Raw genomic sequence first — 25,443 nt, 5'->3', positions numbered from 1 at the left:
CTTTTCAAGTGTGGTCCTTAGACACGAGCGACTCTATCTTCCCAAAGCCCTGCCTGAGAGAGAATGTTCACTCACAGCCAAGGTGGCACCTGTCTTTGTTGCCAGACCGCCCCCCCCGCCCCGCCCCCCCTGCTGCCAGGGGCCGGGGCACACGTGGAAGGAAAGCGTAGGGCCCTCACTGACCTGCGTGACAGCTTTGAGGGGATTTGAAAATGACCCCTTCTGCCGGGCTCAGGTAGCTCCAGGCCAAGTGGATTCCTGCCCCCACCCACCCCTGCACATGGAGACCCTGCTGTCTGGTCTCAGGGCGGGAGGCCACTCTTTGATTCCCAGTGAGTGAAAGGTTAGCTTGGTTCCTTGGCCGCCCTCTTCCCGCTTGCCCTGGCTCCACTGGAGAAACTGAGGCAAAAGGAGAAAGGGGCCCTTTCTGGGTTCCTCAACCGAACCACAGGTTGGCATAGTCCCTGGGTCTCAAGATCCCATCAGGGCAGAGCTTGGAAGGCCTTGCTACTCAAAGGGTGGTCCCCTGACCCGAAGCATCAACATTGCCCAGACCTTGTTAGGCCTGCAGAGCCTCAGCCCTTCCTTGGACTCACTAAATAAGAAACTGCATTTTAAGAAGAAATTTTAAGAAGAAATTTCCACGGACCTAGAGGAGTACGGGTCTCGATCACACGCAGAGGGCTTTCAGGCCTTGGAGTGCGGTGGGAAGAAGGGGAACTCAGGAGTCAGACAGGTCAGGATTCAAATCCTAGCTTACTAGGACCAGAAGCAAATTCAAATGCCACTTGCTAGCCCCAAAGTGAGGAAGGCGCTGGTGATCTGGGCCCCCGCTCTGTTCCCCTCCTGAGCCTCACTTGCCTCATCTGTAAAATGGGATTAAGAGAGATTGTGTAATGTGCAAGCACCGCACATATTATTGGAGCTCAAGAAGCTTTCGTTTCCACTTGGCCAATTCGGCCTGCCCATCCCCGGGCTGGTGTAAAACCACCTCACCTAACTTCTCTAGACCTCCCCTATTCCCACCCTCTGCCTCATCCGTCTTCCCCAAACTTACAGGGGGTTCTTCGCTGTCTGGCCGAGTTCTCCGGAATTCTCGTTTGTACCAGAGACAGCCTGGGCACGGATGCTGCCGATCGTATGCACGTCTGTCTTATCAGCCGTGACGACAGCCAACATTACAGGTGCTGAGTGTCACCGGCATGATCTCACTTAATCCTCATGATAAGATCATGAGGCAGTACCACGATTATCCCTATTTTGCACGTGAAGAAACGGAGGCCCAGAGAGGGTTAAGGACCCCAGGTCACACAGCTAGCGGGTGGCAGAGCCCCGTGTCAGAACCATACACCTTCACAGCTACGTTCCTCCCTCCGTCCACAGCGCCCCCTTTAGGGCAGAACTGGCTTCGCAGGCACATTCGCGCATGTGCTACTGCAAACCTGCACACGTGGGGGTTGGGGGGGGGGAGTCATTGCTCGCCTGGGGACTGGGGAGGGGGGGGGAAGCCATTGCTTGCCTGGGCAGAGAACACGAGCCGGTTGGAAATAATGGGTGGGGTGGTCAGGGTTAGGAGCGTGACCAGGACTGGGGGGGCTTTGGGGGCAGTGTTCAATCAAGACCGGGAAACGAGGGTCAGGGTCATGTGGGTTAGAAAACCAAGATGTGGTCACGATTGGAAGGGAGAGCCTTCTGGTTCTGCTCGGTACTTCAAAGGGGGGAGCTGCGCTGCAGGTTAAAGGCAAGCACTGAGTGTTTAGGCTTCTGCGACTCTCTTCTTTTCCACCCTTGCCCCCCTCTCCCCCACCCCCTCCCCGGGGCCTCCTGCCACTCCCTGAAGCAGGGCCTCAGACTCTCTGCTCTTCCCTTTGCTGGTTCTGCCCAGCCTTACCCTCTGAGGCCACCCCTAAATCCTGCTCCCACATGCCCACCTGCAGGGCTCCCCCCCCCCCCCCACCCCGGGCCTCAGCCCTGGCCTCATCACTGCCAGCCCATCCTATGCAGCAAGCCAGTAGGGGTCCCTGCCCAGACAAGGACCTTCGCGCTCAGGAGCTGGCCCCGGAGCCTCTGTCTTGGGTCGAGAGGACAAGGCTTTGTAAAGCCAGGTGTGGGGCAGTGCCAGAAGCTACCGGCGAAGCGGGCTGGGACAGGAAGGTCATCTAGCACGCCCGCTCTGGAAGGGATTTTCCCGAGCGCACGTCAGATCGCAGCGTATCTCCTCACCTGACAATCTGATCTAATCCTCCTGGAGCCGGTGATGCACTAACTCTGCCATCAACACGCCTCCACCCTGTGCTGCTGGGAGCAGCCTCTATGAGATGGGGAGGGGGGTGTGCTTGTGCAGATGCCGTGAGGAGGTCTCCGGCGGGGAAAGGCCCCCTGGGGCCCCTGCACCCCTGGGATCACTGGGGGAGCGGCACGGGGCGAAGGAACCAGAGTGGAGATAGATTCAGTGACTAATAATTTCAGACCCGGAGAGCACTCACGTGTGCTCGGCACTCATGTCAGACAAGCTGTGGTTTGGTTTCGGAGAGACAGAAGAGAGAAGATGACCTTCTAGTAATTTCCTCGGACCTCACAAAGTATGGCTGTACATGAGGGAGTCCCGCGACACTTCCTCCCGCTTGAGCCCTGGCTCCTGTTCCCCATCAGCGGGTGACCCGAGGCCCCTGATGGAGTTGGAGCGGGACCGTCAGGCTCATCTCGCACCCCAGGGCCTGGGCCTCCCTGGCTGAGCTCGGAGGCAGCTTGGGTGCTACAGCATGACAGGTTTGCTGGGGGCAGCCATTGGGGCAGTCTGCTGGGCGACTCCCAGAGCTGTGGGGACAGCCGAGGATGTGGGGACACGGTCTGACACCACTGGGCTCAGGCAGGGCCCCCAACACTCTGGGAAGCACTCACCACCCCTCGCCCTGCACGACGGGCACCCCTGGGTACTTACAAACACCTCGACGGTGACAGGGACAGTGCTGTTCAGAGGGGGGTTGCCAGCGTCCTTGGCCATGACTGTCAGATAAATCAGCCCGTTGGGTATCTGTTCATAATCCAGGGGACGGCTTACACTGATCACTGAAATGACAGGAACAGGGCCCCAGGCCCTCTCTGAGCAGACTTTTTTTCTTTTTAAATTTTTAAAGTTTATTTATTCATTTTGAGAGAGACAGAGAGATCGAGCATTGGAGGGGCAGAGAGAGAGAGGGAGAGAGAGAATCCCGAGCAGGCTCTGCACTGTCAGCGTGGAGCCCGATAAGCAGACTTTAGATGCTCATCCAGCCGGGGGTCTCCTTTGGGCAGGGAGGACGTGGCTGGCTCGGGCTGGCCAGCCCTGTCTCATTTCCCCCTCCTTCCCCTGAACTCTTAGAGCCTCGTGGTCTTGACTTAGGTTTACTGACCGCCTGATACATGCGAGGCCCAGTGCTGAGCACACTTGGTGTGAACTGTTTTGGTGGTAATGTAAGCACCGCTTTACAGATGAGGAAACCAAGGTCAGGGAGGTTTAGTAACTCGCCCAACGTCACACAGCTAGCGACTATGACAGAGGCATAGGCTCTGAATCCAGAGTCCAGGCTCTTTCCCGGTGGGTGCCATTGGCTGCTTATCTGTCTGTCTGTCTCACCTACTTATCTGGCACTCTCCATTAGTCTGGGAGCTGCTCGAGAGGACAAGGTCATGCCTCAGTCTGTCTAGTTCAATCTCTTACCACTTCTCCCTCCAAAGAAGCAACCACTTACTGCCCAGCCTCGGGGCTACTGGGGGTGATGCCAGCAGTGGGGTGCAGACAGCAGCTCCCTCCTCCATCTCCTATGGCCCCGCCTGTTCCCTCCCATGGACTTTCTCCTCTCTTCTTCCCTCCCTCATCTCCTCCCTTCACCCCGTGGGCTCTCTGTGCCCGTCCAGTGGCCTGCTCTGGGCACCGCTTAGACCCTTTGAGGGGTTACTCAGGGCACGGTGTCGTAGACTTTACTCTCAGCAGAACACTGCTTGAAGGTGGTAAAGACCCCCCCGCCCCCCGCCCCTGCCACGCACACAAAGCCAGAGGCGGGCAGAGACGAAAGGCAGGATTTGAGGGAGCTGAGATGTCCCCCTCCAATGCCCCTCCCCAGTGCACATGCCTGAACTCTCCCATAGGTGCTCTTGCATTTGGAGGAGGGAAGGCACAGTGGCTCGGGCGTGGGGGTCACTGGTGGTCTGCGAAGTCCTGACAGCAGTATGAAGTCACCACTTTGGACGTGGCAAATGGGAGCAAAATTATTGCTTTGGTAATATAAAACCTGAGGGAGGGTCAAGAAGAGGCCGGCGTGTGCAAACGGGCAGAGACGTGGAGCTTAAGGTTTTTAAACGGGGTACGCAGATTTTATAGAGACCATCAGGCTGTAGCACCTAGAGCCGGGACCGCAGTTTGTGCAGCCACACTTCTCCGACCCCACCGTGGGGTGCAGGAGGGGTGAGTGCTGAACTCAGAATCACCCAAAGCACATCCGTTCTGCCTTGGGGGCACCTAACTCATCTTCAAGCATTCGGGATGCTTCTCAGAGGAGGGGACGTCCACAGGAGCCCTTAAAGCCAGCCAGAGGTTATGGGCTTAATGGCCGAAGGGAGGCAGAGCAAAGAGACAGGGAGGAAGGGTTTTCCTGGCAGGAGGAACCGAGTCTGCAAAGGCACAGAGATGACCACTGAGGGGAGAGAGTGTCAAGGGGTTCAAAGAGGCTGGGTTCTGGTGTGGGCAGAGAGGCGCTGAAGGAAGAGGCCGGGAGAGGCAACCAGGAGCCAGATCACACGGGTCTCCTTGGCCACCTTTGCCGCACGGCCTTGGGCAAGTCGCTCCCTGTTCTCTGGACCTCGGGTGCCCCTCATCTGCCAAACCAGGTGGTCTCAAGGCGGCTGCTGCGATTCCCTGCCTGCGTTCTAGTAGTCAGGAGTCACGGCGGGGCAGGCAGGGTGAGGTCCAGAGTATGGGACTGTGCCTGGACCCAGCAGGGAGTGGCTACAGCCTGGTGGTGGTGGGGGGGGCGGCTGAGGCGCACCCAAAGGATCGGGAGGATGGCTGACCAGCCCCCATGGACCTGCCCAGACAGGCTCGGTAAGAAATAGCGGCCCGGCAGACTGTGGTAACATCAGACGCTGGGCTGACCATGGCCTAACACCCACAGACGGATGTAGCTGATCAGACACCCAGATCCTGATCCCACAGGAGGGCGATCCCTGGCTTGCGTCGCTCCAGCCGACGGGCTATGGGGCGGTCTCCTGGGTTGGCCAGGGTGCTGGGAAGCAGATGGCCAACCCCATCCTGAGAAGAGGCGTGAGTGTGCGGCCCTGCTCTGGTCCACAGGCCCTCTTCCCTGGGCTGGGTCCTCGGTCCCACCGCACGCCTACCTACCTCCATAGCCCTCATACACGCTGATGTCGAAGTAGCTGCCGAAGGCCGAGGCGTTGACGATGCTGTAGGTGATCTGGTTGTTGGGAGGCGAGTCTTCATCTGTCGCCTGGAATTGTGCAGACAGGGCCCGTGAGCCCTCAGGGGTCAGGGCTGGAAGAGGGCGGGTGGGAGGGGAGGGCTGGCCCCCTCCAGAGTCCCCTGCTTTGGGGGATCCGGGCCCTCCTTGTCCCTCCGCGGGAGGGTGACTCCCATGTTGGGGTGTGGAGCTGGCGTGGGGATCTAGAAGGTCAGCTGGAGACCCCGGGAAAAGGGAAGGCCGGGGCTCCCCCCGAGGACGGAGAGGCTTGCCACCATATCCGGTGTGACCACCTCCTAGAGCCTTCAGTCTCAGCTTGAACGGCCCACCCACAGGGGCCCTCCCCGACCTCTGGACCAGGCAGGCCCTGTGCCGAGCCTGCCGTCCGCCCCTCCACACCCAACTGTAGCTTCTTGTTTGGTTTCTGCTGGCCTCACCCACACGGTCGGCTCCGTGCAAGCAGACGCCTTACGTTTCTTTTTTAATGTTTACTTATTTTTGAAAGAGAGACAGAGCGCCAGCAGGGGAGGGGCAGACAGAGAGGGAGACACGGAATCCGACACAGGCTCCGGGCTCTGAGCGGTCGGCCCAGAGCCCGACGCGGGGCTCGAACTCACGAACTGTGACATCATGGCCGGAGCTGAAGTCGGATACTTAACCGACTGAGCCACCCAGGCGCCCCAGGAACCTTACATTTCTTGATTACTGCCGTGTACCTACAGCCCAGCACACGGTCGGTGTCACTGCATACGGCATGAATGCCACATGGAGGGAGAATGCACTGGAATGAGGTCAGAGATCCTTTTCCCCCGTGACTCTCTTTCGGGGCTTCTTTTCAGATGTCTCTGATCCTAGAGGCCCCCAAGGCCGTCCCACCACTCTGGGTGCACCGGGAGCTGCGTGGGGGAGGGCGGGCATGGTGGGTGGGTCCTGCCTTCTCTGCATCGCCCCCCCGCCGCCGTGCCCACCCCGGCTTCCTGGCCTTCATCCCTGCCGGCTTCAGAAACCCATCCTAAATGGAGGCTCTGGGTCCTGTCACTCTGGGTGGGCACAGTGGGGAAGGCGAGGGAGGACAGGAAGGAGTCTCTGGTCGGAGTTACAATGTGTGGGGGGAATCCCACTGCAGGAGGACGTTGGGAACGTGCGGTCCCGAGTTCTGGCCCTGGCTTCACTACTCCAACTAGGCCTTTGGGGCCTGTGCCTCTGGGGACTGTGTCTCCCCTCCTGTCTCCCCTTCTGTGAAATGGACGGTGCCCCACGGTCTCCGGTTCTGTCCAGCTGCGGCAGTTCCCGATTCCAAGCAGCCACCAAGGGGCCCAGATAGGGGTCCTTATGCGAGATCCCGCTTGCCACCTACCAAGGGAGATGGGGAGGACATCCCTTTGCTCAATGGGGACCTGAAATTTAAGCTGACGCAGATACTTGGCCCATTCGGTTACCAGGGAGAGGAGGGAATGCTCAGAGGCCTGACACATATCTGGGCCGAATTCTTTGTGGATGGCAGGGTGGGGGCTCTTGTGGCAGCTTCCGCAGGGTGGTGGTCAGGACGAGGGCACAGAGGGAAGGATGGGAGGAGGGCTGGACTGCAGGAGGCCCTGGCATCTCTCTTACCCGGAGCCGCACCAGCTGTGTGACAGAAGGCTCATTCTCTCTCAGGGCCCCCACGTAGGCATCCTTCTGGAAGGTGGGCACGTTGTCGTTGACGTCCAACACGTTGATCCTGACCCGGCCTGTGGTCTCCTCCCCACCCCCATCCCGGGCGATGACTGTCAAGGTGAAGCGCTGGATGAGCTCATAGTCCAGTCTGGCGATCAGCATGATGAGGCCTGTGTCCTTGTCCAGAGAGAACCTGTGTCAGGTAGGACAGACGGAGAGAAAGGGACCCTGGCATAAGGCAGCTTGTAGGTAAGGCCTGTATGTACCGGCCTGTCCTTGCCCAAGGTGATAAACAGGAATGAACGGAGTCAGGAATCGGCCCTAAATAAGAAAAGCCCCACTATTTCTGATGCAGAGTGGGGTGGGAGGTGGTGGGCAGGGATCAGGACCACACGGGGCGGGGTGTGTGTGAGAGTCAGGTACGGAAAGGGAAGGAGCAGGTTAATTTCATCTAAGAGGAATCTCAGGCAGAAGGACCCTCCTCCTGTTGTGAATAGGAATTTCTGCCCACTGCAGATATTTAGATGCCAGAGAACTGTCATGGTCAGAGATTCTGCCATTCCAGATGGTTTTGCACCAAAATGTTTTAAATGGGTGGCAAAGCATCCAGCTTGGCGGGGGGGGGAGGGGTGGGGTGGAGGGGTGGGCGGGTTGGTCATCTCTTGGGGAATAATACCCCTGGTCTTCTGCTCAAGGGGTGAGCCTTGTGTAAGAGCCTGGGAACTGTGTCCTCGGAAGGAGCAAGGTCCAGCGAGACGGTCCCTCGACCCGCCTCCTCTCAACATCCCCTCAGGAGCCTCCCTTGAGCTGTCAGTTGACATCTGTAGGCCCAGACCTGGTCCACAGCTGCCAGCCACCGAGCCCAGAAGGTCCTGGCTCCAAGCCCAGGAAAGAAGATGGGAAGAGAACAGGAAATCCACGATGATCAGGACAAGGCACCTGAGGGTGGTGTCCTGAGGGACAGGAAATTCCTCCTGCTGCTAGTTCCTTCCTCCCATTTTGAGGCTCCGTCCAGAGTGGCAGAAAATGGCCAGATGCACCTAACAGTCCCTGTCTCTTCCTGACCATCCACACAGATCGTCAGGGCCGGTAATCCAAGCTGACAGCCACTGTCTTACGGACCCTGTTGAGTCTCCAGATGCATCAGACACTTCATTTTTAGAAGCAGACCTGCCCTCGGACTCCAGCTTGGCTTTTGATCATGTTAAAAACGAGAGGGCTTCCCTTTCAGCTTAACTGCAGACATGGGAGAGAGGGGCCCGGAACCGCGGCGGGTGACAGGGCAGGGCTGGCACAGGTCAGGTGGTGAGGTAAGCCACCCACCCAGCGGCCGAGGCATGTTGAGAGCCCCGTCCTGCTGGAGGCCGTGCATCCTGGTGGCGAAGACCACAGGCAGAGGCCTGGCCCTCGAGCTCACCAGCTGTGTGGCTTTGGGCAGGGGACTCAGCCTCTTTGGGTTTCCTCGTCTGTAAAGCGCGGGTGATAGCAGTGCCTAGCACTGAGCTCCTCCAGGACTTGTGGGGATGACGCCAGGTAATGCGTGTGCAGAGGGCCTGACGCACCGGCCGGGGTCCTAAATGCTGGCTGCTGCTACGGCAATCGCTTGCTGCGCCGTCCCTGGTGTTTCAAAACTTCTTCATTCCCCAGGCTAAAGGCTGTCTTTTGGATGTCAGAGAAACTACGCCCCAAGAGAGGTTAGAGGACCTGACTGAGACTGTGCCACAGCCAGGGTCAAACCAGCAGCAGTGCCTGTGGGCTCTGACTCCTCGCTCAGTGCTCTAGCCACGGGGGCACGGCACCCTCCCTGGGCACTGAGAAGTTTCCTGAACGTCACGAGTAGCAGAGTGCCACCGCTGAGGGGCAGGGGCTGGGTCTCACCGGTCAGGGTCATCGCTGAAGAAGTAGTTGACCTCCCCGAAGGTGCCCACGTCATTGTCTGTTGCCTGCAAAGGGGAGAACGGGAAGTCATTACTGCCAGACCCGGCGGACCTCCTGATGTCACCAGGAAACGTCCACAGCGAACCCACGGTCGTCCCACACGACTCCTCGGGCTGCATTTTCTAGAGGTGCGTTGTTCAATACGGTTGCCACCAGTCGCCAACGGCTATTGACATGAACACTGGAGAGCACGGTTCTGGGGGAGCAGCAAGTGTTCTGAGTGCGAGTTGCCTGCTCTGCCACGGCCACGGGCACCGGGCCGCGAGAGGCCCTTGACCGCAGTGGGGGCCTATCTGAATCCTTCTCTGGGATTCTTCTGGCTATCGCTGGGGCTGGACGCTTCCTTCCGGGGCACTGAAACCCAAACACTACGGACTGAGAGCTGCTGGGATGCGTAGGGGGGACGAAGGTGTCCCCAGAGGAGAGCTAGGAGGAGAGGGGCAGAAGCTTACGCGTTCTAGAGTCCTGACCCTGACATCCCTTCCCTTTGACTCAGTCTGTGAGTCCAACAAGACCTCTTTCACACAGTCTGGTCCAACTCGGCTTCTGCCACTTGCAGTCGGAGGAGACTGGAGGGAGAGACGCCTGCCTTATGCTGATGACGGTGGCAGTGATGGTGACCACTGCCAGCCTGTCCTGTCGTCACACCTTTTACATCTTCGAAGACCGCTCATGTTTACTAGGACCTCGTTTTATCCTCACAACCGTCCCCCATGATGAGGAAGACAGAGGTTTCTACCCAGTTCACAGATCACAAAACTGAGGCCCAGTCCCCAGCGAGGCCCTGTGTATTCCTGTCACCGTTCTAGGTCATGAGCAGGTTATAGGCAAAGTGGGGCAGAAACAGGGATCCCCACTCCTAGCCCGGGGATCCATCCTTTCGGCCACCCCCGTGGGGCCCCTCTCCATCTCCTCCCTTCTCTAGGATGACAGTGCTTCTAGCAGAGGTTTGGTTTCTGTGGCTGGGACTTCTGGCTCCTGCATTGTCCCTGGCATGGTTGCAGCCCACAGTATAGGTTAAATGACACCATTCATTCATCCCTTGTTAAGCATTCACCATGTGCCAGGCACGGTGACCCTGCTTGGAGTCACTCAGGCTACTCACTGCCCTGGAGCTGCCCCCAGATACCAGGAGGGCAAGGCCTTGGGCTGACCCTAGGGTCACGTGCTTCACTCTCAGGGCTTCTAAGATTGTGATTGGCTTTCCGCTAATAGAAACTTTCGTTTCAATGCTTTTATTTTGGGGCGTCATGGAGGCCTAATTGACAAATAAAATGGTAATGTAGTTGAAGCGTACAACGTGATGATTTGATACCCGTGTACGTTGTGCAGGGATGCCCCCACTGAGTTAATTAACGCATCCGTCACCTCGCTTCTATACCTTTTCAAATCTTTCTCGGCAAGAACGCTGAAGCTGTACTCTCTTAGCGAATTGCGATTCTACAATACGGTGTTGTAAACTATAATCACCATGTTGTTATACATTAGAGCCTTGGACCTCATTCATCTTCTGGGCGCGAGTTTGTACCCTTTTGCCAACCTCTATTCCCCCCACCCTCAATATCTTCGTACTAAATATTTTTTGAGGTTCTTTTCAAGTTCCTACATCCTTGGGGCACCTCAGTGGCTCATTGGGCTAAGCGTCCGACTCCTGATCTCAGCTCAGGTTACGATCTCACGGTTTGTGGGCTTGAGCTCTGCATTGGGCTCTGTGCTGGCAGTGTAGAGCCTGTTTGGGATTCATTCTCTCTCTCTCTCTCTCTCTCTCCCCCCCCCAATTCTCTCTGCCCCTCCCCTGCTCATTCACTCTCTTTCTTTCAAAAAAATAAATTAATTAAAAAAAAATAAAGTTCCTAGATTCTTTGAAGTCTATTAAATTCCATGTTCTATACAATAAACCCGAATTAAAAAAAAAAAATTTTTTTTCAACGTTTATTTATTTTTGGGACAGAGAGAGACAGAGCATGAACGGGGGAGGGGCAGAGAGAGATGGAGACACAGAATCGGAAACAGGCTCCAGGCTCCGAGCCATCAGCCCAGAGCCCGACGCGGGGCTCGAACTCACGGACCGCGAGATCGTGACCTGGCTGAAGTCGGACGCTTAGCCGACTGCGCCACCCAGGCGCCCCTAAACCTGAATTTTTGAGAAACATTTGTGTTTAGTATCCTTAGCTCAGGAAGGCAGGTAAGTAAATAGTATGTTTCTATACCAAATGATTCAAGTGAAAAAAAATGTTTGTACCCAAGGGGTTCAGATCTTAGTCACCCCCCCAAAAACCTGGTTCCACAGAACGAAGCCATTTCTGGGACTGTGCTCAGCCTACTTGCACAGGACTGCCTCTTGTGTCCAGATTCCCATTCAATGTCCCCACCACTTGCGTCCCAGCAGACTGTGTGCGGACTTCCCCCGGGGCAGGCTCCGAGGACACAGCTTCTTAGGGATGCATGTCGGATAGGTGACGAGGAGGACGCTGAGCGCTGTAACACCCTCCTACCCAGGACCGATTGCCCGACAGACCCTCCCCGGAGCCCTGAGCCACTGCTCACAATTACCGCCATGCCCTTCGCTTCTGTGTGTTACTGCTTCTAAGTCAAGAGGAGAGCTTGCTCTCAGAGGAACCTGCACCTGGAGGTTCCAGGGAGAGGAGACAAAGCTCCTCAGAATTAGCCTCTCTCCTCCCCACCCCAGGGGCCAGAAGAGAAGGGGGGAAGGAGCCCCTAAGCGCACACTATAAGAGCGGCTTGGTCTGGGGGACCCTTGGTAAGGGGGCAGTGTGGTGGAGAGACCCCAGTTCTAGGTCAGTGTCGATAGCCCAGGTCACTGTGTGACCGAACACCACCCCCCGCAGGCCTCAGCATCCTCATACGTCAAAGGAAAGGGTTTGGGGGAACAACACAGGCAGAGCCGCGTCTCCCGGGCTCACCTCCCAGCATAGACAGTGCCTGGCACAGAGTGGTGCTTCATAAATGCTTGGAAGGGAATGGACAATTTCTAGTAAGAAAGGGGAGGGAAGCAAGAGAGGGGGAGTGGAGAGGGAGCAAAGCCAAGGAGGAGAGAGGATTCGAAGTGGAGGGGGCAGAAACAGCTGAAGAAGGGGACGGGGACCAGAGAGAGCAGCTAGGAGGTGTGGAGATCAGGAGGAGAGGAAGAGAGCGCTGACCGTGCAGGAAGTGAGGGGCACAATCAAACCATGGGGGGGGGGTAGGTAAAATACATAAACATTAAAAAAAAAAGGGGGGGGGTGCCTGGGTAGCTCAGTTGGTTAAGCGCCTGACTTCGGCTCAGGTCATGATCTCACGGTCTGTGAGTTCGAGCCCCGCGTCGGGCTCTGTGCTGACAGCTCAGAGCCTGGAGCCTGTTTCAGATTCTGTGTCTCCCTCTCTCTGACCCTGCCCCGTTCATGCTCTGTTTCTCTCTGTCTCAAAAATAAACATTAAAAAAACAAACCATGGGAGGGGTTCCTGGCCCCGGGACAAAGCCCTTCATATCGGGGTGCACTATGGAACCACACTCACACTCTCAGGGCAGGAAGGATCCCTGAGGTCCCCTTGTCTAGGCCCTTTCACCCTGGGGCCCAGAGCAGCTGAGGCCCAGGGAAATGAGGTAACAAGATGGGATGGTCTTCTCTTCCCGGGCAGACGCTGGCCTCCAACCTCCCACCCCCTCCCCCACTCCCTCCCCCCGGGGGACTAGGCACAGCCATGGCCCCTACAGTGACCCCTTTCCCCTGGGGCCTCTCGCTGCCCGCCCAAGCCGCTGATGCTGACCAAGGAAGATTTGTGAGTCCTTTAGTGCCACCGTCTAATGACCGTATGAAATATGCATGTCCGGTGAAGAGGAGAGGGAGAACTTTCATTTTTCAGATGCACGAAGCAGAATAAGAGGATGAAAAGCTGCCTCTGTGCCCCTGCCAGGGTGGGGGGCGGCTAGCACCAACACAGGGGGCCTCTCGGTGCACTCGGGCCAGGGCCAGCCGCAGGGGGACTCTGTGCAAGGGCTCTCACAGAGCGAGGGCTCTGTGCCTGGGAGGAGGCAGCAAATCCGATCACTCGGCGGCCTTGCCAGAGGCCCTCCTGGGTCCCCCGGTGTCCTCAGGGGACACACACGGGTGGCCCTGCCCTCTGGACTTTGCCGCCGGCTCAAGCCTCATCACTGAGCCAGGCTAGCCCAGGTGCAGCTCTGGGCCAGACTGGTGCAGCCCATTTGCTCCCTTTGCCGGCACCGTTTCCTTCCTCTCCCGCCTGGCTCACCCACCTCTGTCCTCCTGGGTTCCCTCAGGCTGGGTTAGGGCTCGGCCCTTCGGGAAACACTCGAAGCTCTGAAGGTGCCGCGGAGGACGTGCTGGGGTCACGGGGCCCGGACGGGAGGGCTCATGATCTCGGTCACCTACAGCAACATCTGCATCCACACCACCACAACATGCGGTCACACACACGTGTATAATTCTGGCCGCAGCCCTAGGAGCTAGGTACAACCCCCTGCTCCCCGCCTTTACCCAACGAGGAAGCAGACAGGATTCTAAGCGGGTAACTTGCCAAGATCTCACGGCTGGTAAGTGGCAGAGCTGGCCTCCAAATCCCTCTGTGTTTAAGACTGTCCAGGGGCGCCTGGGTGGCGCAGTCGGTTAAGCGTCCGACTTCAGCCAGGTCACGATCTCGCGGTCCATGAGTTCGAGCCCCGCGTCGGGCTCTGGGCTGATGGCTCAGAGCCTGGAGCCTGTTTCCGATTCTGTGTCTCCCTCTCTCTCTGCCCCTCCCCCGTTCATGCTCTGTCTCTCTCTGTCCCAAAAATAAATAAACGTTGAAAAAAAAAAAAAAAAGACCGTCTACCACCTTGATGGGTAGGCAACCCCCGAGTCTGTCCTGCGGAAGCCAGGGGGCGGCTCGGCCGTGCGAGCTGGTCCAGTGGAGGGCGCTGCTGGGGCCCGCACCTGCCCACCCCACATCCCGCCCCACTCGGCTTCTGCGCTTTTCACACAACCTCCTTCCCCAGGCGTGCTGCGTGCCTGAGCATCTGAAAGGGTCAACAGACGAATCCAGGGCCAAACAGACAGCGACCCTTGAGCCCACTTTAGGAAGGAGTGGTTGGGCGGTGACTAGGGTCTGTGCACAGAGGACACACGTCCTCCTCATGCCATGAACACCATCCCATCTGCCATGTTCCAGGAGTGCATACGTCCATCTTCCTGCAGGGTGATGTCCGGGGTCTCACAGGCCAGTCAGACGGCTTTGGGGATGGGGGAAGGGGATGGCCCAGCCGGCCAGGCTGGGTGGCCCCATACTGTCCCTGGCAATTCTGGGAAATGCCAAGCCAGGGTTCCAGGCGGGCACTTCAGCTGTGCTGCAGGTCTCCCCTCGGGGGCCTCTAGGTCCCCACCACTGTCCCTCAGGGCATGAATCTTACCCATAGGTACTAGTACACTCTATTGCTCACCAAGACTGCCAGAAGAGGCCCAGGGGCCAGAAGTCAAAGGCAACGGCTACAACGATTTTCCCCTGCTCAAAAACCTTCGATGGCTCCCTACTGGTGCTGAAGTCAATCCAGACCAGCAGCCTGGTGTCAAGGCCCGACTGGCTTTGGCAGGCTTGTATCCACCTCTCCGTGATGCATCCGGACTGTTCTCTTACCGCCTTCTGGAACTGCCATCCAAACTCCAGCCCGTCCCTCAGGACCCACTCCAAGTGCCCCCTCACTTACGGAGCTCCCTGACTGCTCACTGTTCTCGATCTAAGGCTGTATCTGTTTTGGGAGATGCGGTACACCCTGACATTTTTTTTTCAACGTTTTATTTTATTTTTGGGACAGAGAGAGACAGAGCATGAACGGGGGAGGGGCAGAGAGAGAGGGAGACACAGAATCGGAAACAGGCTCCGGGCTCCGAGCCATCAGCCCAGAGCCTGACGCGGGGCTCGAACTCACGGACCGCGAGATCGTGACCTGGCTGAAGTCGGACGCTTAACTGACTGCGCCACCCAGGCGCCCCCACCCTGGCCTTTTTGAAAACTACCTGCATGTGCCCCACTTCCGCTCCTTGACAGAGAAGTCTGTATCTAACTCGCTTTTGGATCCTCAGTTGTGTCCAGCACAGGGATCCAGATCTTTGCCGAAGTTAGTAAAATCTGGGATTTCTACTGCCAACCACTGAGGGCTGGCGTGACCTTCATTCGGGGGTGGGGGTGGGGGTGCTGATGCCTTCCATCAGCAGATACCACGGTGGGCAGTGGGCAGCCAGAGCGGGGCCGATCAGGTTGCCCGGGGGGTGCAGGGGGTGCAGCTGGAGTTTCTAAAGCCCCTCCAAGGAGTCCCTCAAGCTCTGACGTCTGGCCTGAGCTCTGCAGGCTGAGTAGGGGACTCACCAAATGGCCCAGGTAGTCAGCCTGCCGGGGCATGCGCAGAGCAGGTGGGAAAGAGCAGCGTGGGTCTAGAGGGACAGGTGGAAGACGCCTGGCACACCACGGCAAGAACCTTTGTGAAGACAGTGACCAGATACTCTCGGTCATGTATTCACTAAATATTTTCTGGGTTCTTCCAGTGTGCCAGCTACTGGACCAGGCACCGGAGTCACAGCTAAAAGTATGCCGACATCCTGGCTGGCATGTGACTTACAGTCGGGAGCGGGGAGAAGACAAGAACACAGGGGAGAAATCACTAAGGAATAGAATTTCAGACAGCGGTCACGACTGTGAGGAAAACAAAGCAGAAAAGGATCTAGTAGGTGTTGGGGTTGCTATTTTAGACTGATGAGTCCTGGGAGAGACCTCCTTGGCCAGGTGTATTTGGGTCTACGGGGCAGCCACTGGCTGGACGCTGGGAAGCCCTGGGAGCTCCTGGGGAAGGACCCTACTGCCGGCACCCAGCTCGGAGGCAGCTCACGGCACCAGCCTCCTCCAGTGCAAGCGCGTGCAGCCCGGGGACAGGGGCCTGCGGGTCAGCCGCTGTCCCTGCCGATGGCACATGGAGACAGGGTGCGGCTGGGACTGGCTGTTGTCCAGAGCCTGATTGATAAGGCGTCTACACTGATTCTCCCCAACACTGGCATTACCAGCAAAACTAATTCCCTCATTTGGGCCTTTATAATTGCATCGCGAGTGCTTATTTCCGTGATGGACAATGCCGGCAGAAGTGTAATTTTCTTCTGCTGACAAAAAGGAAAAAAAAAAAAATACGCGTGGTGGGGGAAATTCCAAAGGTTAAGACAAGGTGAGCCTGCAGTGGGGGGAGAGCCAAATTCCCAGACTGGCCGGGCCCGAGTCACAAATGCCCATCTTGGCCCCGGCTACGGGGCAGGGGGAAGCTAAGATGCTGCCCCTTGCCATCTCCCTTGGAGCACAAACTCTGTGCTATGCACCGTGGCATTTCCCCCACCTTATTTCATTCCATCTTCCCGACGGCTCTGCCCTGGCGGTGGTGGGACCAGCACCAGCATTATCCCCATTTTATAGATGGAACGGAGGCTCAGAGAGGTCAGTCAACTTGTTCAAGGTCAAATGGCCACAGTACCAGATAGGATCTCACCTGTGCTCTGGTGTGCTATTAACCACTCCCCTCCCCTGCTGTGCCTGCTGATGGAGCTGGGGGAGAGGGCTCGTCTTGCCATTCGAGGGCTCAGCCATAGGGTCCAGAGTGCTCCTACCAGGTCACTGTCCTTGCCCTCTAGAAGCTAGATGAATCCCCACAGCAGTCTCCTTCTTGCCTTAATGGTCCTACCGCAGCCTCTGCCTAGAAGGGGTAGGTTCCAGCACCCCTGGCCGTGCCCGTCGGCAGAGGAAGCAGGGGTCTCTGGCTGCGGTTGCCTAGGATGCAGGCCCTCAGCCAAGGCCCCTGGCCCTCAAATAAGGTCCCCCCACTTCTGCCCAAGCTTGGTCTTGGTATGTGTAGGTGACTCAGGACCTAGACTGGAAGAGGCTGTCACCCACTGAAGGCCAGGGCAGCCCGGTTGGCTGTAGGCACCCTTCCCAACCCACCCAGGGCTCTCCACCTGGCACCTTCTGGATACAGCTCTCCCTTCAACACGTATGCCAATTGTATGCCATCGGCCCCGCCCAGCCTGGCTCATCACAACATTTCATGGCCACTTTTGGCACCCGCTACTCCGCAAGCGGTCAGGTCCTCCCCTCTCCCAGCCCACCCCCCCCCACGGGCCCCCTTGTGACCCAGACTATTTTCACGATGAGTAGTCACCATCTTACACCCTCTTCCATTCATTTGCTCTGGACCAAGGGCCTCCCTTGTCGACACACTGTCCCCCTATATCCCTGCACCTCACTGCTGTCCCTCTTACTAGCCTTGCAGAGACCCATCGCTGATGCTGGGCCTTACGCCCCAAGCTGCTCCTTCCTGCCCTGGCCTTTCCCTGGGTCTTCCTCTGAACTGCCACCCACTGGGTGCTGCTGTTCTCTGATAGTGCTGATCCCTCCCTGGGGACAGATGCCCTTGTCTCTCGTGGTTTCAAACAGCCACGACTCTTCTCTACAGCCTCAGAGTCCTGTCCTTGTATCTTCTCTCTTCCCGTGTCCTCACTCTTCCCTCCCTCTCCCTCTACACACTCACACACACACACTCTCTTTCTCTCTCGCGCGCGCGTGCGCGTGCGTGCGTTTTCTCCTCTTTCCTTTCTCTGTGGCTCAGGCAGCCCCTAGTACGTTCCTGTACTCCCGCCTCCCATGGAAATCTTCTCTCTGCCTGGCTCAGGTAGACCCCATCCCACTACACAATCTCACACACACACATGCACACGCTCGCATTCACCCTCCGTCTCAGGCCCCACCCCACCCCTGATTACAACCCCTGTGGCCCCGCCCCTCCACACCCCTTCCCATCCACCTGTGTGCCCTTCCCTGCAGGCTGGCAGTTGGCAGGCCCTCACTCAATCATTCCCCACTAGCGCCCGCACCCCCGTCACGCATGCTTGCCCAGACACCCTGCACGGGGCTTCCGCTCTGAAGCAAGGCGGGCCCAGCTGCCTCCCCAGCAGCCCCGGGTCCCGGCAATGGTGGCAGGCAGCGGGTGCCAGCGAGCAGTTCTGCTCCCGTGCACAGATCTGCAGAGAAGGGCACACGGTACAATTTGTTCAGGAAACAATAGCAATGTTTGACATGTCATAAGGATTGATGGAGCAGAAATTTACATGGGAGAATGCATTTTTAAAGAGCTCCACGGAGCCCCGGCGCTTTGCTGGTAATGCTTTCCACATTCATCATTCGCTGAGCCTCTCTGAATAACTCCTTAAACTACGGGAGATTAACTGCACTCTGGCAAGCGCAGAGAAGCTGGTGTGGCCGGTGAGAGCAGGAGGGACTCCGCAGAAGGAACCTGGTAGTCGAGAGGCTGGGTGACCTCCACTTGGCCAGATCAGGCCCACGAGGCCCGGTCCCCTCCTGTGTTCCCGCACTCCCTCCCATGGTGCTCTGCGAGAGGATCTCTGCTTCTTCCTAAGACACGAGGCAGAAGCCAAAGGCCGGGAAATACTTAGTCTGCCCCACACTTCCGGGGCAATGCTGGGTGTGTCAGGTGCCCTCATCATTGATGGGTGGGCGCATGGTGGGTGTTAGGTGGGCATAAGGGTTTGGCTGGAAGCTGCTGGTCGAGCACCTTCGCGGGGGTCCTGGCCAGGGGAATGGACACACTCCTGGGAGGGGAGGAAATAGTAGTAGCTGTAAGGAAAATGGCATATAGGGGATAAGAAGGGAGTGTTCCAGATGGGCAGTGGTACCAGGGAGTGCACAACGGGGTGCAGGAGAGATCACCGTGACCCTGTGGATCCTAGGAAGAAAAATATACTCAGGAAAGCTCCTGGGTCCTGCTCTCGGCTTTCCGGGTATGTAGGAGACCTTAGGACAAGAGGGTGCCACTGGAGAGTCTGGGGCTGGGGACAGAGGCTCAGAGCCCATGGGAAGGTGGAGTCACCGAGTTGGGGGAAGCGATTACAAAAGGGTAGGGACCCAGCTGGTGGTGGGGCTGCGGAGAGAGGGAAGGGGGCCCCTCCTCCCTCATGTCCCATTATGGATCGGGGATGGACAGTCACCATTCCATCACCCATGCCCATGGCAGACTAAATCATCATGGTTTGAGTGCAGAAAAGTCCTCAGGATCTCTCAACCCTGTCTTCCCTCCAGCCACCAACAGCTAATTGTGCAAGTTGTGTTAAAGTTAAAGCCTCTTTGCTAACCCCGCTGGACTCTCTGCTCCTTGAGGGTCAGAACGTCCTTCTCCTTGGGACTGGGATGCACAGCACAAGACCAGGCACCGAGAGCCTCGGAAAGGATTTGGGCTAAGTGTGGGATCACGACAATGCCGACAAAATGGCAGAGCGCCCTAACCACGCAGCTGCGGGACCTGCGTAAGACGCTGGGCTGCACGCCTCCTGACCCATCTGCCCGCTTCTGCTCTGGTATCCGCAGCCCAGCCTCCACCAGAGCCAGGCTGATGCCATGAGACGCCACTGGCCAGCTCAGAAGGCTCCCTGGGCGTCTCGGATCCAAGCTGCCTGCCATGACCCCCGAGGCGGGCCAGCCTCTGCGGCCGCTGACCTCCTCTCCGAGCCATCCCTGGATCACTCTGCTCTCGCCGCTCAGTCTTCAGGCTTCTGACAGGACAGGCTTGCTCCTGCCTCACAACCCTCGCACTACGTTCCCTGGGCCAACAGCGCTCCTTCTCCCCGCTGGGGGCTCAGCTCCCAGGACCCACTTATATTTGTAAAGCCTCACTCGGCTGCCCGCTGGCCGCTGCATGCGCTAAGAGCCGAGGTGGTCACAGCGATCCGTGGTGGTGAGAGGCAAAGGGCTTGGACTGGGGGGTGGGGGGGTCAGGGCTGTGCTGGGAACTGGCTGGACTCCGCTGGAGCGGACAGGCCTTGCTCATGGCTGGACATGGTGGGGAGAGGGCCCGGTTTCGGCAGGAACATCTGGGTGAACGTTCAGTGGCTACCTCCTCCCACAGACTGTAAGCTTTATGAGGGCAGGCATGGTCTTGCTTCCCATAGATCACCAGCCCCCAACCAGTGGAACGCACACAGGAGACCCTCCACAAAGAGGAGCTGAATGAAAGAACGAATGAAAAGATTCTATTTGATGACTTATGAGGTCCTCTCTACCAGTGACAAGCCAGGAGTCCCCGGTCCTTAGTAGATGGATTTCTGAGGAGGCAAGGACACCAGAAGGATACAACGGGGCGGGAGGAAAGGGGACAGGGAGGAGGGAGATGGCGGGAGAGGAGGGAACAACCACAGTGACATCTACTCTAAGCCTCATCTGTTCAATGGGGCTGATAATAGTACCTGCCTCACGGGGTTGTTACGGGGACTAAAGGCGTTACACGTAAGGCGCTTCAGATCAGCACTCGGCAGTGAGAACAGAATCGTGTAGAGCAAGTGGCAGTTTTCCCACCCCCAATTCTGACAGCCCTGGGCCAGCTGCGGGCCAGGTGTGGGTGGAAGGGACGGTCGCCGAGCCCCGTGGGAGCCAGGTCCACACCCCAGGTATGAAGGGGTCAGTCCTGTGTGGCAGGGGGAGGAGGCATGAGAGTCGGGCTGACAGGTGAGTGGGGACCCCAGCATGTTTGTTATTGCAGACACGGTGTTGTTCTTGGGCTCCCCCCGCCCCTTGTTTATTTCTCTTTATTTCAAAACGTGGAAATAAAAATTGATGGGGAGCAAATTGCTCTGGCCAGCAGCTCTGTGCTTAAAGGAGTCTTCCTGGGAAAGCAATTACAGGATGTCAAAGGCTGTCAGGGCGGCCGGCGGCGGCCAGTGCCCAGGGCCTGGCCGCGCCTGGTGGTCCCCAGGAGGACGCGGGAGCCGGTGCCCGGAGGAGGGGTGTGGGGGCTCCCCTCGGAGGCACAGGGATAGCTGAGACCACCACCTTGCTGAGCGTCACCTGTGGGCCTGGCATTGCGCGAGGAACTTGACCTGATTGGTCCCTAATCCTTAAAGCAACCGACAAGACGGAGGTCACAATCCCATTTTACCGAAGAAGTAACTTTAGCTGACGCTAACTGGAGCAGCAGTTAACGGCAGCTCCCCCTCGTTTAGTCCCGACTGGGCTCCAGGCATTATTCTAAGAGTCCGTGTACTGACACGTTCCATCTCCGTTGCCATTCTGGGAGAGGAGTATCAGACACCCTCACCTTATGGATGCGGGAAGCGCCCGACTGGCAGAAGCAGCCGGCGCCACGCAAAACCCCCCGGTGCCCACCTCCACCCGGGAGGGGCTGCTTTGCTCAGAGCGCCTGAGCCGCTCTCAGCCTGCGGGCTTTCTTTCCCAAGGAAGCCGTTGGCACGGGAGGGTATCCCGGAAGCTGCCCTCTGTCAACAGGGGTTGGAATCCATGGATCGATACCCCAGCCTCGTGGCCCTGGGGTGGAAAGGCTCATCTCCGCCCTCAGAAGTCCCGGTGGATGGAGCTCCAATGGGATCCACGCTAAGTGGCTTCGCAATGCCCCCCCTGGGTGACCTTATCTCACTTCCCAGTCCTGGGTTACCCAGGGCCGCGTCCCAACGAGACGGCCTGCCTGCAAGTCCTGTGTCGGGGTGTGCTTGTGGGGGGAGCCAGGCCTCAGACACAGACTGCAGGCTGGGCACACACGGTGAGCCACACAGCATGGCCCTGTCCTCACAGCTGCAAGCGGCTCAGGGTCCCACAGATGGTCACCGGCAGAGCTGGGATTCGAACCCCAGTCTCTCTGATATTCATACACAGCAAAATGAAAAGGAAGAAAGTTTCAGCTCCTAACCCTTGGAACTTGGATGCCACCGTCCATTCCCTTATGCCTTAGGTTTGAGCAGGACTCAACTGAGTGACTTAAAAAAAAAAATAAAACAAAATCACATCTGACCGTCAAACAAAGAAAATTGGGATACAGAAAGCCATTTTCCGGGGATGCAGGAGGGAGGGTAGCCGGCTGCCTGGGGGTGAACGAGACATTCACAATCAGAAGGGACTCAGAGCCTCTCTGGGGCCAGTTATCAAGCTGGGATTATGGGGTAGAGGATGAGGAGGGGAGGGTGCCGGAGAGACGTGCGGCCAGACACCGGGGCTGAGTCTCAGTTAAGTGAGACCTTCCGTGCAGAGGAGACGGAAGAAGGAAGAAAAGACAGTCTAATCAACCCCCTGGGGGTACAGTCGAACCATGGCTCCCCCATTACTGGATCTCACCATACACCCCTGCCCTGATTCTGACCCGTTCCCTCTTTTCCTCAGCCCCTGCGGGGTGCAACAGGCAGTTCCAGGTCTAGTGAGAAGGTGGTGAGAGGTACCCGGGCTGGGGCTGGCCCCACACGCGTGCCAGGACGTGTCCTCATCCCAAGGTGACTTAGAACCCGGGTGGCACGCCCCCCAGGCCCGCTGCCATTGGCGGGCACTGATTGGGCCAGCACGTGCTGCTCGCTAATGAAGCGTATTGATTCCACATTCTCTTGTTGTCTCCCTAAATGGCAAGCCACACATCTGATAGATTAAATACCCACATGATTGCCCGCCTGACATCTCCATCACTCCGCCTGCGGGTCCCTAATGAATTTTACAGCCCCGCAACGACAGAAGAAATTAAGGTCAAAGTCCGACGCAGGAACTATAAATCACCCGTGATCTCGGAGACCAGCAGAGGTCCTGCAGCCCTAGCCCTCACTCACCTGGGCCAGTTCAGCCCAGGGCTTCACGGCAAGACAGCCCCATTCTGTGTGTGAGTGCAGGGTGGGGAGGGCGTGCTGGGAGCCCTCGAGCCTGAGAGGCAGTCCCCGCTCACAGACTTTGTGCGCCCTCACTCCCCTGCCCGCCCCACCTCCAACAGCCAGAAGGTTCTAACACAGGGAAGCTCACTGATAGGAACGCAGCGTATCTCCTTTGTCAAGACTTGTTTCCCCAGAAGATCAAACATGCGGGTCACACTGTTCACAATGTCCCCAGAACAGGGGGGAGGGGATGAACAGCATTTCACCCATTTTGCAGATGGGGAAACCCAGGCTTGCAGAGAAAAGGGGCTTGCCCAGGGCCATTTGACAAATTGAAGGCCCTTATCTTCCAGACCCTAAGTTTACAGATCTTGTTATAAGGGGAGCTTTAGAGGGGCCTTCTGTCCGGGCCCTGTTTCTCTTCCAGGTAGGGGGTACCTGCTGCAGGTGGCCGGACAGGCAGAGTGCACTCTGGCCTTCGATTCAGCTTGGACATCGGCCAGTCAAGTTCAGTGCGCCTCTTGTCATACCTCTTGGCCCGCAGTCTCACCAGGCTCTCAGGGAGAGATGCAGTCTCGAGGAGGCCGTGCTACCTCATGGCAAAGGGAAAGGACTTGGGCGTTCTAGAAACAAGAGTTCACAGCTCAGCTCTGCCCTTTCCATAGGTGTGACCTCAGGCAAACACCTAACTTGTCTGAGTCTCAGTGCTCTCATTTATAAAACGGGGAGGTTCATTTCTACCTCACCAGGTTGTCATGGGGGTTCAAGGAGATAACACGTAGGGGCTGAGTTTGGCTCCAAGCACTTCATATTAGCACCTGTCGCTTAGCACCTGCTCTGTATCAGGCACTGTGCTAAGTTCTTTGCGTGTATTATTTCTTCGAAGACCCACCACAAATCCAGAAGGAACGAACCTCATCACCATTTTCCAGAAGAGGAAACCGAGGCACGCAGAGGTTATTTGGCAGACTAAACATCCATGCTCTCTTTTTCAAATGAACAAAAATTTAGTTTTAGGCGTTACAACGCTGCCTAAATACTATTTGCCAACTTCCTTTGTAGATAAGCACAACCATGTGACTAAGTTCTGGCTAATGCGATGAAAGCAGAAGTTTGCAAGACATTTCTAGGAAGTCTTCTTAAAAGGGAGGGCGAGTACCCTTCTTCATTTCCTCCATTCTGCAGCTTATAGTATGGATATGATGGCTGGAGTTCTAGCAGCCACCTTGGACCATGAAGATAACTAGAAATGGGGCAGGGGGGAAGACAGCTTGAAGGGGCCACCTAAGGCTGCTCACCTCTAAACTGCTTTCACATGGGAGAGAAAATATAGTTCAATCTTGTTTATGAAACTATTTGGGGGGCCTCTGCGACAGGTAGCTGTCCTGGATCATTGCTGATACAAGTAACCTAGTCATATGGCTCAGGTGGCCGAGTCAGGATCAGCTTGGGTGGTTTAAGTCTGGAGCCTGGGGTCTTTGCTACTCTGCCTCCTGTAGCAAGCACTTGAGGAACATGAGATGATAATATCGCCACCATCATCCTCATCATTGCATAGTAAAGTAGAGGGGGCTCCTTCTAGAGATGTTCAGTTGCCAGACTTTAGTTGGTCATGAAATCAATTCAGAGGGTCAGGACTAGTATTTTTAAAAATGAAATCTAGTAAGGGTGTCTGATGGCTTTGTTGGTCAAGCGTCTGCCTTCAGCTCGGGTCATGATCTCGTGATTTATGGGTTCAAGCCTCGCGTCGGGCTCTGTGCTGATGGCTCAGAGCCTGGAGCCTGCTTCAGATTCTGTGTCTCCCTCTCTCTCTGCCCTTCCCCTGCTCACACTCTGTCTCTCAAAAATAAATAAACATTAAAAAAAAAGAAATCTAGTAGAATACAATAGAAAATACTAAGGTGAAAACTATAAGACATTGTGAAAGAAACTGAAGATGACAGAGATAAACAGACAAATATTCCATACTTATACACTGGAAGGATGAATATTGTTCAAATGCCCATACCACCCAAAGCAATCTATAGATTCAATGTAATCCCTATCAAAATTCCAATGGCATTTTTCCCCCATTGGCATAGAACAAACAATCCTAAGACTTGCATGGAATCACAAAAGACCCCAACGACCCAAAGCGATCTTGACAAAAAAAGAACAAAGCTGGAGGCATCACGTGCCCTGATTTCAAACTGTATTATAAAGCTGTGGTAATCCAAACGGTATGACATCGGCATAAAAGCAGCAGTAGCCACAGAGATCAATGGAACAGAATAGAGAGCCCCGAAATAAACCCACGCATATACGGTCAACTAATATTCGACAAGGGAGCCAAGAATAATACTCAATGGAGAAAATCCCACTCTTCAATAAATCGTATTAGAAAAATTGGACAGCCACATGCAAAAGAATGAAACTAAACCAGTACCTCACACCATACACAAAAATTAACTCAGAATCGATGAAAGACTTGACTGTAAGACCTGAACCCATAAAACTCCTAGAAGAGAACATAGGTAGTAGGTTCTCTACTACTAGAGACTAGGTAGTAGGTTCTTTGACATCAGGTTTGACGATTTTTTGGATCTGACTCCAAAAGCTAAGGCAACAAAAGCTAAAATAAATAAATGGGACATCAAATTAAAAAGCTTCTGCAGAGTGGGGTACCTGGGTGGTGCCGACTTAGGCTCAGGTCATGATTTTATGGCTCGTGGGTTCGAGCCCCACATGCA

The 25,443-nt window shown here is 56.5% G+C and overlaps 1 protein-coding gene across 10 annotated transcripts in view; it reads right to left on the bottom strand.

Moving 5' to 3' along the window:
• The window catches only part of CDH23 (cadherin related 23), a 417,627-nt gene that overhangs the window by 119,834 nt on the left and 272,350 nt on the right, over positions 1-25,443 (bottom strand). For all 10 annotated transcript variants that reach the window (XM_023240529.2, XM_023240536.2, XM_023240532.2 and 7 more), the window contains 4 exons: positions 8,988-9,052; positions 7,065-7,302; positions 5,378-5,483; positions 2,942-3,069 (listed from right to left, as the gene is read on the bottom strand). In XM_023240529.2, coding sequence (XP_023096297.2) covers positions 2,942-3,069; positions 5,378-5,483; positions 7,065-7,302; positions 8,988-9,052 — 537 coding nt within the window. The remainder of the gene's footprint in view (positions 1-2,941; positions 3,070-5,377; positions 5,484-7,064; positions 7,303-8,987; positions 9,053-25,443) is intronic.

This window comes from Felis catus, chromosome D2 (genome assembly GCF_018350175.1).
Source record: "Felis catus isolate Fca126 chromosome D2, F.catus_Fca126_mat1.0, whole genome shotgun sequence".
In the NCBI taxonomy this organism is placed as follows: Eukaryota; Metazoa; Chordata; class Mammalia; order Carnivora; family Felidae; genus Felis; species Felis catus.
Note: the sequence above shows the minus strand (reverse complement) of the source record. Positions and strands in the feature narration are given on the sequence as shown.